This window comes from Homarus americanus, unplaced genomic scaffold, assembly GCF_018991925.1.
Source record: "Homarus americanus isolate GMGI-L3 unplaced genomic scaffold, GMGI_Hamer_2.0 scaffold48220, whole genome shotgun sequence".
In the NCBI taxonomy this organism is placed as follows: domain Eukaryota; kingdom Metazoa; phylum Arthropoda; class Malacostraca; order Decapoda; family Nephropidae; genus Homarus; species Homarus americanus.
In genome coordinates this window covers 4062687-4077560 of record NW_024755060.1, presented here as the reverse complement: position 1 = coordinate 4077560, position 14874 = coordinate 4062687, and the positions used below count along the sequence as shown (strand labels likewise).

Here is a 14874-nt window from a genome sequence, read left to right as displayed (position 1 = left end):
TTCTCTTAGTTTGACAGCACAACATACATACTGTACAGGTTGACAACCCTTTATCCGAAATTCCCAAAACCGAAAAGCTCTGAAAACCGAAAAAAAAAATTGTGGAGCATTTTTTTTTTTAAACAGGCATAGATCACTGACCCACATCGGGCCTGGGGGGCGATGTAATAGTAATAATAATTATAATAATAATTATTCATAGTAAATAAAAATTTTAATAAAAATACACCAAAATAAAATAATAATGATAACAATAATAATAATAATAATAATAATAATAATAATAATAATAATAATTAATAATAATAATAATAATACTGTAATAATAAAATAATAATAATAATAAAGAAATACAAGAATCAAAAGTGAGAAACACGACCTAGACCGATGAATAATTATTATTATTATTATTATTATTATTATTATTATTATAGCCCCCAGGCCCCAATGTCAGTAACCTGTGGGTGGGCTAATACACGCACTGTACTTGAAAAAAAAAAAAACCAACCTAACCATTCTGAAAACCGAAAAATTCCGAAATCCGAAATGCCTCTGGCCCCAAGGATTTCGGATAAGGGATTGTCAACCTGTATATCATTTCTCACTCTTAATCTTTTTTATTTTTATTTATGTATGCTTTATTATTGTTTTTTTATTAATTGTTATTATTTTTTTTATGAAATTTATTATTACAGGTATTATTATTATTATATTCCCCCAGCCCCGATGTGGGTCAGTGACCTTTGCCCGGGTGGGCTAATCCCCGAAAAAAATAAATTGGTTATCACCCTCTTCATTGTTAGAGATGAATTATTATTAAGAAATTATTTTCCTTTAGGTTCAAGAGATTGTGAAGACCGGCAAGTGGGTGGGTGATTGCTTCATCTACACTAATTCAGTGAACAGACTGAATTACTATGTGGGTGGTGAGATCGTTACCATAGCTCATCTGGATAGGTAAGATACCTGAAAATGTCATTTGCTTCTCTAGTAAGGCCATTCTTGCTGTCATCCTGATGATATTTTAATACACCTGTACACTACAGTGTATGAAAACCATGAAAATGATAAGTTTATTGAATATTGTAAATTACTGCTGAATTATAATTTATAGTTGTCTTACTGTTCTGTTTTAGGACTCTTTACCTACTTGGATACATTCCAAAGGACAACAGACTGTATCTTGGTGACAAGGAACTAAATGTTGTGTCATATGAGCTGCTGGTGTCTGTCCTTGAGTATCAGACAGCTGTAATGCGGCGTGATTTTGATACTGCCGATCGAGTACTGCCCACAATTCCTCCTGCACATCGCACACGTGTGGCTCATTTCCTGGAGAAGCAAGGATTCAAGAAACAGGCCCTTGCTGTTTCTACTGACCCAGAGCATAGGTAAGTTTTAAGGAAGAAATAAATTCTAGGTTTATCAGACTTGACTCAACTACTATTGCTTTGTGTAATGTTTTGTATGTTAAATGCAAACTAGACCTTCCTTGAATTTTTTCTTTAAGTAACATGAAGGATATATCTGAAGTGCTTCAGTAATATTGAGATGATAAAACAAGCTTAGGTTGATGTGTTGTAAAACTTATTCAGAAGGGGCATGATGTAAGTGAAAACAGCTTTGATCTACTATGTTTGGGTCTTGTCTGTGAGTGATATATCAGTAATCAGTTAATACTAGAGTAGGCATGTATGAGAAGAAATAGAGAACAAGGTGACAGTTCTAAGGTGAAAGTTGGAGTAAGGTAGGGAAGTGTGATATCTCTTTAATTGTTCAACATATTTGTAGATTGCATAGCAAGGGAAATAAAGGCAAGGGTTTCAGGGGAAGGAGCAAAACTGGAAATGTAAGGTAGGATGTGGCCACTGATAACATGTTTCTATAATGATGTGGTGGAGAGTGAACAGATACAGTACAGTACAGTACTGCAAAAGTTGGTGACTAACTTTGACAGGTAGTATGATGGAATGAAATTGAAGTTAAATGCTGGGAAGAATGAAGTAATTGTTTTTGAGATGAAGGCGTTTGATATAATGGAGCTTGGTAAACCATGTTTGTGTTTGGAGTTATGTTTAAGAATATGGTATGACAGGGAGTGCAGTAGGGAGATACTACATGGGAGGAAGGTAATTGGCAAGCTGGGAAGTGTCATGAAGGGAAGGAATTTATGATTTTCGGTAGTACTGTATAATACTACCTACCTTAGGTTTTAGCAGTGAAACACTGAGGGCTGCATCTGAGATACCAGAATGGAATGGGTAATAAATAGGAAACTGTAAGGGATGTTTGGAATGGCAAAGAAGGCAAATGATGTAAATTGTGGAATGATCGAATAAATAAAGATGTTCATGCAAATGGTAGGGACTTGAGATGGGTGCAGGAAGGGAGATGATGACAGTAAAGAGGTTGAATAAGAGCAGTATAGTAGGTACAGTGCATTGATTGGAGACAGACATTATACAAAGTGGGATGTGAAGATACAAATGTACATTCAGAAAGGAAATAGGGAGGGTAAAGGTTTGTCGTCATCAGGAGGGTCGGAGACTCTTCAGTAATTGTGGTCTGGAGATGTGATGTGTCTGTGATTAGCGAAGAATAAAGTACAGTGGGGTATGCTATAACGAATCTAATTGGTTCTAGAACCTTGTTCGTTATCGCATTCGTTCGTTATAGGACTAATCCGTTCCAGGCCCCCAAATACAACCACTTAACACTGAAAAATATACAGTAGAACTCCAAAAATCCGGACTGCTTGGGGATTGGGTCGGTCCGGATTTTCCGGATTCTCAGGCAGTACTTTTAAAATTCAAATTTAATGAAGAATAAAGAAGAAATGAACAGGTACATTTTGATAGTTTATTCATTTGGAAATATAGCATGCTTCATTTATCAAAATGAGCAGTTTTAATGAAAAAGCTGTGAATTCTAAATTTTATTCTTTGCCTTTTATATATCATAAATTGTAGACTTTCCAATGTCATATGTTTCCATTAGAACAGTATTGCTCACACCACGTTCTAGTTTCTTAATTATTTCAAGTTTGTCACTCAATTTCAATGTGTTCTTCTTTCTCTTCACACAACGAAGTTTATTTACTTTAGGAGCCATTATTATGGGCTTGTACAGTACTCTGTAAATGGAAAGAGTAGGACTCAAAATATTGTTATATTACAATGGTATTCTATTCATACTGTGCTTGATATAATGCATTCACGGAAATGTAATATTTTTGCTGAACAGTGGAAAGTGGGATAAAATCGTGACGAAAACAATGACTTTCGCTTTCTTTCGTTCAAAAGATGTTGCCGTAATCGCGTTTCGAATGGTTTTCAGTTCGAAAACTGTTGTATTACAATAATATTCTATCCTAATTGGCTTGAATAAATACTACGATACCATATTTCTGAATATTTTCATTAAAATCCATCAAAATCATTTTCCTTGTCATCGTCTGCAGCACCAAACAGCTTCTCCCAGTCCTCTCTTTGAACAGGGCTAGAGGGTACGTGTTTTTCGAATCGTTTTCAGTTAAAAAACTATTACATCACTCGTCTATTTTACCTAAACTGCGCCTGAATGAATATATTCTCGGAGATAAATAGTAGTTTTGTGGAAACGTGACGTATTTCAATGTAAAATAGGATAAAATACATGACGAAAACAAAAGACTTTACCTAAGCTTCCGATGTTCTTGAGATGTTACTCGTTTTTTTAATAGTTTTCGGTTAAAATTCTGATACAGTGATTTCTGCTATAACGCGTGTTTTGATAACGCGAATTTGCTCTAACGCGATTTATGAATTAGGAACGATATTTGTATAACGCGAACGCTTGTTTGCTATAACGCGATTTTTGCTTACTATTTCTCCAATTTTGTGGTACAGTATTAACTGTGAATATAGTAAAGAAGAATATCATCAAGAAGCGTTCTGGTGATAGAATTCCCGGTGATGATCGTAAAAGAAAGGATATAACAATTGAAGAGAAGCTCGATTTTATCAACCTCAAAATCACCCTTCTCCCCCATCAACTAAAGTGTTACATTTACTGTATGATTTCATTATTAGATTTGAATGTAACATTTATTTAGACTGTGCTATCATTTGTGTTAGGCGAACTACTAAATTTTTTCGATTTCGAGTAATCTGCACCTAACCCTATTTTCTCCATAAGCCCTGTTATTTCTATTACGCGATTTTCTATAACACGATATTTTACAAGAACACAATTATCGCGTTATAGCAGAACTACCTGTATATTACAATGATATTCTATTCATACTGTGCTTGATATAATACATTCACGGAAATGTAATATTTTTCCTGAAATTACATACGTATTACAGTGGAAAGTGGGATAAAATCATGACGAAAACAATGACTTTCGCTTTCTTTCGTTCAAAAGATGTTACCGTAATCGCTTTTCGAATGGTTTAGTTTAAAAACTGTTGTATTTCAATAATATTCCCTCCTAATTGACTTGAATAAATACTTAAATGGAAATATACAATATTTTTGTTGAAACTACCCGCGTTTCAGTGTAAAGTGTCGTAATAATAAATGGTAAACAATTTGCCTTGAGCACTTGTGTTTCATGCACGGCGAGCCTCAGTTTATAGGACGTAGAGTGTTTTTAGTGGTTTTGTTGTTCCATTACCCTCAAAAGCGTGGGTGGAACTATAAACGAGGAATATCATAAATTAACGATTTTTTGGTCAAAAAATCAGGGTCGACTGATAACGAGGGAGGGTTATAGACGAGTATATACGGTATGTTGTCACAGTTTGATTGCCCATTTTAAAGTGGCGACCACGTGGTCGCTTGTTGTCGCTGTGCAGCTGTGGCGCTCACGCATGCGCACATGCACACAAATGCCCGCTAAAAAAAAAATTTGTTTTTGAAAAGTCCGGATTCTCGGGTGGTCCGGATTTCTGGCATCCGGATTTTTGGACTTTTACTGTAATATAAAATTGTAAAAATTGTAAAAAAGTGCATAAATATGCATCTAAACCCTGAAATAAAGAATATCATTAATATTTGTAATAAAAAACAATAAATTAGTAAAAAAAAAAAAATTTTTTTTTAAATAATGTTCGTTGTAGGAGTTTCGTTCGTTATAGCATTCTCAATTTTATAGGTAAAACCGTTCGTTATAGGAATATTCGTAGTAGGATCCTTTCGTTATAGCATACCCCACTGTACAGTGGTATCACCGTTAGCTGGAACAATTGGTGCAGTGCACCCGGAATTTTACGGGTGACGGAAAAATAATCTCGGGAGTTCCAGAAATTGCACATTACATCATCTCTCGAACCCGGAAATATATACAGTACCCCATCCCTGGAATTTTCTGGGTACTGTGAAATTTTTCAATGAATTTTCCAGAAAGTGTGCCCCTCAGAAAATTGTTTCCAAAGCCGAAGTTTTCCGGAAAATTCCGGCTTTGGAAACGATTTTCTGAGAAAATTTAAATTCTAGCTGTCGGAGACTTCTGGGTTTGGGGGATTTTGGTTAATGGAGATATTACTACTTTACATGTTGCTAAAATTGCTTTTTTAGGAAATCTTTTGCTTAATACATCAGGAGTATTTATTAACAAGTGAGATATTTTAAAACAATGTTATTTAAGTCAGTAGTAATGAGCATCATGAGTCTACATAAAATATATTTACAGATTTGATCTAGCCCTGAGTCTTGGTGAGTTAGATGTCTGTCATCAGCTGTCTGTAGAAGCAGGCTCAGAACACAAGTGGCGATTGGTGGCAGACTTGGCCCAGCAGCGAGGAGATTTGCAAACTGCACAGACTTGCCTTCTTCGTGCACATGATTATCCAGGATTATTATTGCAGGCTACAGCTTCTGGTAAGATTATGCACATAATGTTTTATTATTTTCCATTTTTCTTCTTTCTACTCTTCCATGACTAGGGGTTCTGATTATATGTGGATAAGGTTCAGGGAGGATCAATGATTACAGAGTTAAAAACATGGGATCAGTGTCTGGATTATTGTATTACTGCCTGTGTACTGAATGACAGAGAAGAATATATGTAATAAATAGCAGAGAAGAACAAGGAAGACTAAGTGTCTAGATAATAATGATGGAGGAGGCTCCTGAGTAATAAGTAATAAGGCACCTGAATTAAAAAAAAAATTAATTAAGATCTCACGAACACTCAATTAAACCATTATTTTTTTACTACAGTAAGTCTATTTTCACACAAATGAGATTATTATATTATATTTATGTGAGGAGATCAAGTAAAACCAAACTCAAAGACTGCTGATGAGGTACTACTTGTAGATATTGATTAATGTTATAAGTTCCTGAAAATGTGGATGTGGCTTTTAAAGTACTAAGGGGATCTTTGCTTGGGTAGTGAAAATAAAGTATGCTTGCTGCTTGGATGCATTAAGTAGAAATGACAATCTGTCAAGACATCAGATTTGATTGCAACTATGATAAATTGTGTTTGATATTTTTCATTAGTGTTAATTTTTGAACTTACCTGTAGTTATTAAATGTTTTATTTCATGCAAAACTAATGAAAGAGAAAAATTTTAATCTGTGTTTAATGTCATGTAACTTTTCAGATATATTAGACATTCATCAAAATTCTACTTTTTAATGTAACGTTTTTCTTTAAAGGTAACGGAGAATTGATCAAAGAAGTAGGTAACGAAGCTGAAAGTCAGGGACGAAACAATGTGGCCTTCTTATCATATTTCCTCACTGGCAACCTTAAAGAATGCTTAAATTTGCTCATCAAGACTAACAGAGTCCCCGAGGCTGCCTTCTTTGCAAGGTTAGTTATAAGAGAAACTTATCTTATTGTAAAAAAAATCCTGATATAACATAATTGCTGAGATGCAAGAGATTATTTTTCCCAGGTTTCCTGTAGAGGTACCTTTGTAGAAAGATGCTATTCTCAATGAAATGTTTTTAACCTTGTCTTCTTATTCCCACTAGTTCTTTACTTTATATATTTTTTCCATCATGTGACAGACTGGGGAGGTACTTTTGACTTTGTGCTCCTTAAGGACAACTCTGGAGTAAATATTATTGTTTGATACCACCTAATGGGATTTCTGTGTTATTGTCAGAAATAATATGATAATGTAGTATTTTTTTTAACTGTTGGCAGAACCTACTTACCAAGTGAAATGTCACGTGTTGTGGGCCTGTGGAAAACAGCAGCTGGGGAGAAGATTGGGCAGAGCCTGGCCGATCCTGCACAATATGATAATTTATTCCCAGGCCTTAAAGAAGCTGTGAAGACTCAACACTTCCTTGAAAAGCAGTCGAGGACTCTCCCTGCAACTAAAGCACCTTCAGCACCCGTAAGAAATTGTTTTCATGTATATAGACACGACTTAATAAAATATGGCCACTGTCTGCCCCACAAGGCTCATCTTGTTAACACAACTGTGGGGCATTAGTTTCATAAAAGTCAACTCTTCTTGTGATATTACCATCCATTCTTTAGTAACAAAGATTGTTCATTTTATTAAGAAAAATGTCTGGTTAAATAATTGAATGATACAGCTGGGAGAAAACTCCATGTTTTGGATATAACAACTTTATTCATGAGCTTACAGGCAAGGGTTAAAGAAGTTAGGAGATAAATTATAGTTATTTTGTAAACATTTGGTGTAACTTAGTAAACAGAATATGAAAACTTGAAAAAAAGACCAACAACCTAAAATGTCTTGGTACAGTATACACAACAGTAGTATTTTCTTCTATCACTTCTACTCCTCAGTAACACTGAACCACTTTAGTCCTTACATGTCCTTTGTAATTTTCTGTCCATAAGAATTGTTTAAGGTTCAGATTTCATGTTAATATAAGTGCAGTTGAATGTACAGGTAAATTTCATTTTATGATTTAAAAGATAAAAAAGGGGCAGAATTTGTAAAAACAGAATTATAAAGAGTATAAAGCCAAGTATGTTATGTTCAGTAAGATGTAATCTGTAGTGTCTGAAGTATAAAGTGCTAATACCATAATTATTTTTCCAGGGTAATCATGATCGCAATCCCATAGAAGAGATGCATGCAGCTGAAGCAGCAGGAACGTTTGTATATGTTGGTGCAGATGAAGATTCTGAATTTGTTGATGCTCCCCAGCAGCCACCCAAGCTATGTGAGAATTGTATTTTTTCATGATAGTTCTTATTTCATCTTCATAACTTGTGAATGGATGGATGAAGTACAGTATCTTTAAAGGAAGATTTTTTTCTTATTCAATAGAAGAAAGAAATGGATAAAATTGCCTCTTATCCCTGATTAATTTCGTAAGTTTTACAGTACTGTACGTTCAAAATATCTAGTTATTCAAGTTTGTACAAAATAGATTATAACATTTCTATTCTTTTATTCCACTTAACTGTATGACTTGGACACTCTTTCCCAATGGTAGATCAACCCTTAGGTGGACTAGCATCCTGCCAAGAGGGTAGGTAAACCACTAACTGCTAAGAATCAAGAGATCAGTACCTGTCAGGCTACCCTGCATCTTGGCCGGGGAAAGGCTTGCATGCTTTGAAAAAATTCCGATCAAGCCATTCCTGTTTATTGGCGGATGGCTAGAAAGAAGTGCAAATATATAAACTTTTGTGGCTTAAACAATCTGCCAGGTGACTCCTCGTAATATACTGCACGTACATGCTACCAATTGGAGAGCTCTGGTACCCAGAATAGAGGTTACATTAATCCTTTAGGGGCAGAGACCATTCCTAAGCTGAATAAAATCATCTGGTGTTAGCCGGAATAAAATAACAAAGCGTGACACTAACCTTTAAAGGCTTAACCCCCAAGGGTATATTGATCATTACTTCTTTCCCTTTACACCCTGTGGCCCAAAATAGGATAGTAAGTGTAACAGTTGTCTTTTAACGACAGAAGGCTTCATAGGAGCCAAAAGTTGTCTCCACTATCAATGCAGGAACATTTGTAGATCTTTAGGGAGGTCTGTGCCTAGCTTGGTTTGGTTAGTGATGTTCATATTTGATAAGGGGTTATAGTTTCACCCCTAGTCTAGCTGTGAATTTAATTACATGTGCTGTGAATTGCATTATTGGGATGTGCAAGCTCCAGTATGACAGGTAGCTAGAGTCCTGTCAACCTTAAGGCTTGGTGATACATAAATTGTTAAGTGTGCTTGAAATACTGCACTTATTGATAAGTTGTCATTAAATTATACCTACAATAATCCCTCACCAACTACAAGGGTTGCGTTGTAGATTATTTTTGTGGTTGGCAAGGGCTAGATTCAATGGGAAATAGGGAGTTTGGGAAATGATCCCTGAGAAACTAATGTGGAGTTATGTAATGTATAACTCGAGGTTAAAATTAAGTAAAGGCCTTATGCTGTACAGTACTGTACTTATTTTTTTTTATTATACAGTATAAAAATACTATGCTTTATATGGTGTAGGTATTAAAATGACTTATAAAAGCAGTGTGATGGAGCAATCTCATCTGACCTCAAAGTTTTCCCGAGTAACGTAAATATGCTTATGAAGATTTTATACCATTAAAGGTTTTCATACATTAATGTGTTTATAAATGATATTTTGAAAAAGAAAGTTGCAAGATGATACTCAAAGGCAGAAACTTACACATATGAGGACCTATCAGAGTAGGTTTGTATCTGTTGCACACGTCCAGCAACTGCTTTCACGTCTCGGGTTTTCCCAAAGCGCGCACCCTCATGGATGTTGCACATTTCTTTATGCTTATCCTGTTTTGTTTTTTTGTGTGTGTAATTTTGTTCTGTTAGACTGATTTGCTCTCATACTTAAATTATTCTTATATCTTAATGACATTGAGAAATTTAAAAGCTATTACTGTAGTCATCTCAGTTTTTCAAACAAGTATAATGTACAGTACGTATTCATTTTACCCCAAAATTCCAGGTAGTCCCCGATTTACAAAATATTGATTTACACTAATTCAGTTATTAAAACAAAAATTTTCCCATACTTTGATGTATGAATGAATATTGATTGCTCTCTAACACTTGTGATGTTATTAAGTCTATCAAAGGAAACTTTCAATGTGTGATCATTCTCTGACAAACACCATATAACTTACTCCTCAAGCTCAGTTTGTTACAAGTACTGTAGACTTATCACTTATAAAATACTGTACGTACATGTACAGTCAACCAAAGACTCATTGACCCCACCCTGGGTCTCGTGCTGGCAATTTTACCTGGCAATATTTAGTAAAGTAAGGCTGTATGTAATGGTGATTGTGATTGGTGGATATATTTTTGGCTGTATCACTGTCAGGATAAATATTAAACAAACCAACGGTATAATTTTTTTAATAAGCTATTCATCCTTATTTTAGATGAAGAGAAGTTCCAAATGTTCATATATTTGCTTAAATAATGAAGAAAATTATATTAATGAATTGGCAACTCGACTACAACCACAGCTGCCACAAGATTCTCACATCAAATTTTCTTCATTATTTATACAAATACAGAGTATATGAACATTTGGAAACTTCTCATGATCTAAAACAACAATGAATAGTTTATATTAAAAAGGTCTGCCGTTGGTTTGTTTAATATTTAGTCTGAGTCTGACTGCTGAAAATATGTCCACCAATCACATTCACCATTACATACAGCCTTACTTTACTAAGTATTGCCAGGTAAAATTGTCTCGGCATAAGACCCAGGGTGAGGTCAGTGCATCTTTGGTTGACTGTACAGTGTACATACAGTACAATACACTACTTGATTAGTGCAAATTTGATTAGCCCTTCAGCATGTATACTTTGTGCTAATTGAGGCATTACTGTACAGTACAGGATCATCATCAAAAGTTTGGGCTGCCTGTGGTGGGAAGTTTTCATTGCTTATGCAGATTTGGTTAATACTGGTACAGTTGCCTTCACAAAATTTGCGACACATCGTGGTAGCCCAAGACAACTTTTGTCAAGTCTGGTCAGTATATGAAATTGCCTAGTTAACCTTCAGCATTAGTTAAACATAATTTATGTAAATATTAGTTTTTAGCAACTACTCAGTCCACCAAGCACCAATATTACTTACTACTAGAGGCAGTTGTCAGATTTGCCTCTTTTTAGAACATAACCCCCAGTATAAATGAGAGCAACCAGTACAGTACTTATATGAGATTATAAATAACACTCTTCAAAAATTTGAGTACTGTACAAGTATGAAGTACAGTACTGTATATGATCCATAGGATGCTAAAGTGGTAAACAGTGTTCCTAAATAATCATTATTGTTAATGAAAAAATTCTGCTCTTAGAATCAAGGGGTCTGGGAGGTGGAGGCTTAACACTCAAATGGAAGACATTTGATTTCCAGATCCCTCCTCTGAAGATGAGGATTGAGGCAGTAGAGTTTTGCTGATTGTTAAATTAGTGCCAGACATAGACCTGGTGGGTATGTGTCCTTGACCTGACTCGGCTTTAAAATGGGATTTCCAGATTTAGTCCTTGATTGTCTTTCAGTTTCATTTATGAGTGTTTTCTTTCATTATCCCTCTGATGGTCTTGTAGTAATGTAACCAGTAACCAGCCTTTTATTCCAGGACAACATTTTATAAAGTAGGATCGATGTAAGTCACTCATCATATCCACAGATACTTCATAATGCTGAGATCTTTCTTCAGGGCACCATAATTTTTTCACCATCTAGCAATCTTCATTAATCTAACTCGACAAAAAAAATGGAAAAGTTTACCTTTCTTGTGTTCATATACGTAGTTAAAAATAAAAGAATATCCCTCTCTCATGCACACAAATTTGGGTGTTCTGTTTAATGCAATTCTTATGATATTGTATCTGACATATACTGTACCTCAAGGTGTGTACAATATTAAACCACTCGGTCTGTCCTGACAAATGTTTTACTTTTTTGTAATACCATAAATGTCTGATTGGTAACATAAATTACTTAACTGATTGTCTTTAAATAATGAAGGAAAAATACCTTTTCCCCTTTTTTCATGAGGAAAACCAACCTAATCCATCATATTTCTCACATTAGAAGCAGTACTTTATATTTTTTGCTGTATTTTAGAGTATTAATTACTGTACTATATTTTCAGTTTTGATTCAGTTATTTTTATATTCCTGTTTTAATTTGTGTAAACAGATAAAGTGAAATTGTAAACAGACAGTGTGTGGGTGGAGGTACATGCTTGTGAGCTTTGTTTGGTAATCCTCACAGGTGCACAAAATCTACCAGAAGATGAACCAATGCTTCCCTCTGCACCACCCTCTGAACCTATTGCTGCTGCCCCTGTACTCTCTTCCTCACCACCACAACAGCCTGCTGCTGTCTCTCAGGAACCACTGCTACCCACACCTGTTATGCCAGCCCCTGTGTCTCCTACTCCAGACTTGAGTATGTTTTATCACTTGGCTTCTATTCAATGTCCATAATCTTCGATACCAAAGTACATATATTTGTAGAGGTAAATGGTTGTGTGCACTTTACTGTTTACTTCTACCTCAAATCCAGGTTAGATCCCTATATACTCAGGGTATCACTGCCTCTTATTAGGAATTGATGTGAAGTTAGGAAATATTCATTGTCATTGGACAAATGGTATGAAAATAAAATCTGCATGGCAAGACAGGACAGATAGATTCTTTGAAAATAAATTAAAACTGACACACATTGATTTTATGAAATATTGTTGTTGATATAACTTATGGATGTAACAGTGGCAACCAAGAAACCAATATGTTACTTATTAATACACTATATGTACAGTAATGTGGTAAATGTGAATTGTCATAATGTGGTTCTTGAGCATAGATAGATTAATACCTATTAAAGTTATTAGTAAAACTGGAAATAACAAAATGATTACTACAAAATATGTTGACCAAGTGAGAAAATACAAAATATTAACTGCACTTGAAGGCCACCGGCATAAAAGGTGGAAATGTATACATGATGTTTGAAAAAGAGAAATTTGAATCCTAATAGAGACCATTGCATCATTTATGTGATTGGAGAAATAACTGGAAATATCTGATAGAGGTATATTGTACAGTACAGGTGCTCCTCTACTTAAAGAACGTTCAACTTACAAACTTTCAGAGATACAAACATCATCACTGAGGGGGGTTACCTGCCAGAGCAGGTGTCTAATGTGGATGAGACTGGATTATTTTAAAGAAAATTCCAGATAGACAAACATTACCTAAGAGGAGAAGAGTGAGCTGGGTTTTAAGGCTGTATTAAAGGGTATAGCTGTACTAAATATCCATAATCTTTTCATTTTTTTTACAATATGTTTGGTATCTGCAAGAGTGAAGTTGGACTTACAAAAAAGCCTCAGGAACGTAACTAGTTCATAAGTAGAGGAGCACCTGTAGTTAGAAAAATTTAAGTTGGAATGAATTCACCAATAAGAGGTATACATAATACAGTACTGGCAGTTGTGTAACTATCACAAAACACCCGTCTAGATGTGTTGTTCTTTGCACAGTACTGTCTACATTTCTGTGATATCATTATTGAAAATGATGAATATAATTCAGTATACGATGAGTGTATTATGAGGTTTAGCTAGTGCCATTGAATACTTGTATAGTACTGGTGATTGGGTTGTACAGTACAGTACAGTATTGTACCTGTATTCAGAAAATAATTTGAAATGGGCAAAGACCATTTATGAGTTAAAGGAATTGATTAAGGAATAATAAAGCAGTATGAGTTTACAATATACAGTACTTGTATATTAGACCTGTGAATGACAAATGTCAGTATATTAATGTATGATGTAAAAATTGTATCACAGCCTAGGGGTAAAGTGAAGGTGGGAGAATTTTGAATTCTCAATTAATATTTTTGTGCACATTAATGTCAGTGTACAATATCTGAAGTTACAACTATAGTTTCCACAAGAAGTTAAATTTTGAAAGCCTCGTTTAATTACAAACCAGTTTTGAGTATAGTGCAGTGTTCTCTCAGAAGTTTAGTTTCTCCCAGTGTGCTGCACGTTTCTATTGAATATTTTTAATCTACTGTTAGATTAAAACATAATTAATGCTTAGTTGCTGTCTTCCTTCATAAAAATTCCTTGCTTGCTACCATCTCAAATCCTATTTCTGTTTTAGAGAAGTTGCTTCATAAGCCTGCTTTCACATCTTTTTACTTTTTATTATTTTGTATTCTTTGATATTACAAGCACTTAACTGTACTTAAAGTAAGAAAATTAAGAATTACCCATGAAATAGTTCTTGAGTTTCGAGAGTTTACTGTGCATTGAATTCTAAATATTAATTTTTTTCAATCATGTGTGCCTTACTTTTAGTTCACGAAGAAATCCCATGGAGTATTGGTCAAGAGCTTGATGAGGGACTTGATTATCTTTCTCAGCCAGAAGAGAAGGTGGAAAATTTGGGAAAGGTGGAAAATCTCTTGGGAGGTGATATTCCTTCAGTTTTGAATATGGAGGAGGAAGAGGAAAATGTTTTGAAACTGGATACAGAAAATGATGATGATTGGGGTGAAATGAAATGCGATATATTAGCAGATGATGACGATAGTTTAGTGGCAGAAGATAGTGATGATGTATTACCAGAAGATGAAGATGATAGTCTTGCGGCAAATGATGACATTCTTGTAGCAGAAGATGACGACGATATTCTAGTACCTGTACAGAAACGTGATGTACCACAAAAAGAAAATAATGACAATTTCCTCGAAGAAGACGACGAACAGGTTGTGGATCTTGGAGCAGCGTCAGCGTCGACCCCCCCTCCTGTACTCCACTCCAGGAGGGTGTTAGGATGGGATGAAGATGATGTGGAAGACTGGGGTTTGGAGCAAAAGAAAGAGACGCTAGGTAACCATTTTGGGGTTG

General features: G+C 35.0%; 1 protein-coding gene across 4 annotated transcripts in view; it reads left to right on the top strand.

Moving 5' to 3' along the window:
• Nucleotides 1-14874, top strand: part of LOC121856401 (coatomer subunit beta'-like) — a 35257-nt gene that overhangs the window by 12360 nt on the left and 8023 nt on the right. For 2 of the 4 annotated variants that reach the window (XM_042351978.1, XM_042351977.1), the window contains exons 11-18: nucleotides 839-957; nucleotides 1137-1391; nucleotides 5677-5864; nucleotides 6651-6807; nucleotides 7147-7342; nucleotides 8024-8147; nucleotides 12222-12398; nucleotides 14323-14856. In XM_042351978.1, the coding sequence (XP_042207912.1) occupies nucleotides 839-957; nucleotides 1137-1391; nucleotides 5677-5864; nucleotides 6651-6807; nucleotides 7147-7342; nucleotides 8024-8147; nucleotides 12222-12398; nucleotides 14323-14856 (1750 nt within the window). The remainder of the gene's footprint in view (nucleotides 1-838; nucleotides 958-1136; nucleotides 1392-5676; nucleotides 5865-6650; nucleotides 6808-7146; nucleotides 7343-8023; nucleotides 8148-12221; nucleotides 12399-14322; nucleotides 14857-14874) is intronic. The other 2 variants (XM_042351979.1, XM_042351980.1) reach the window with 2 other exon arrangements.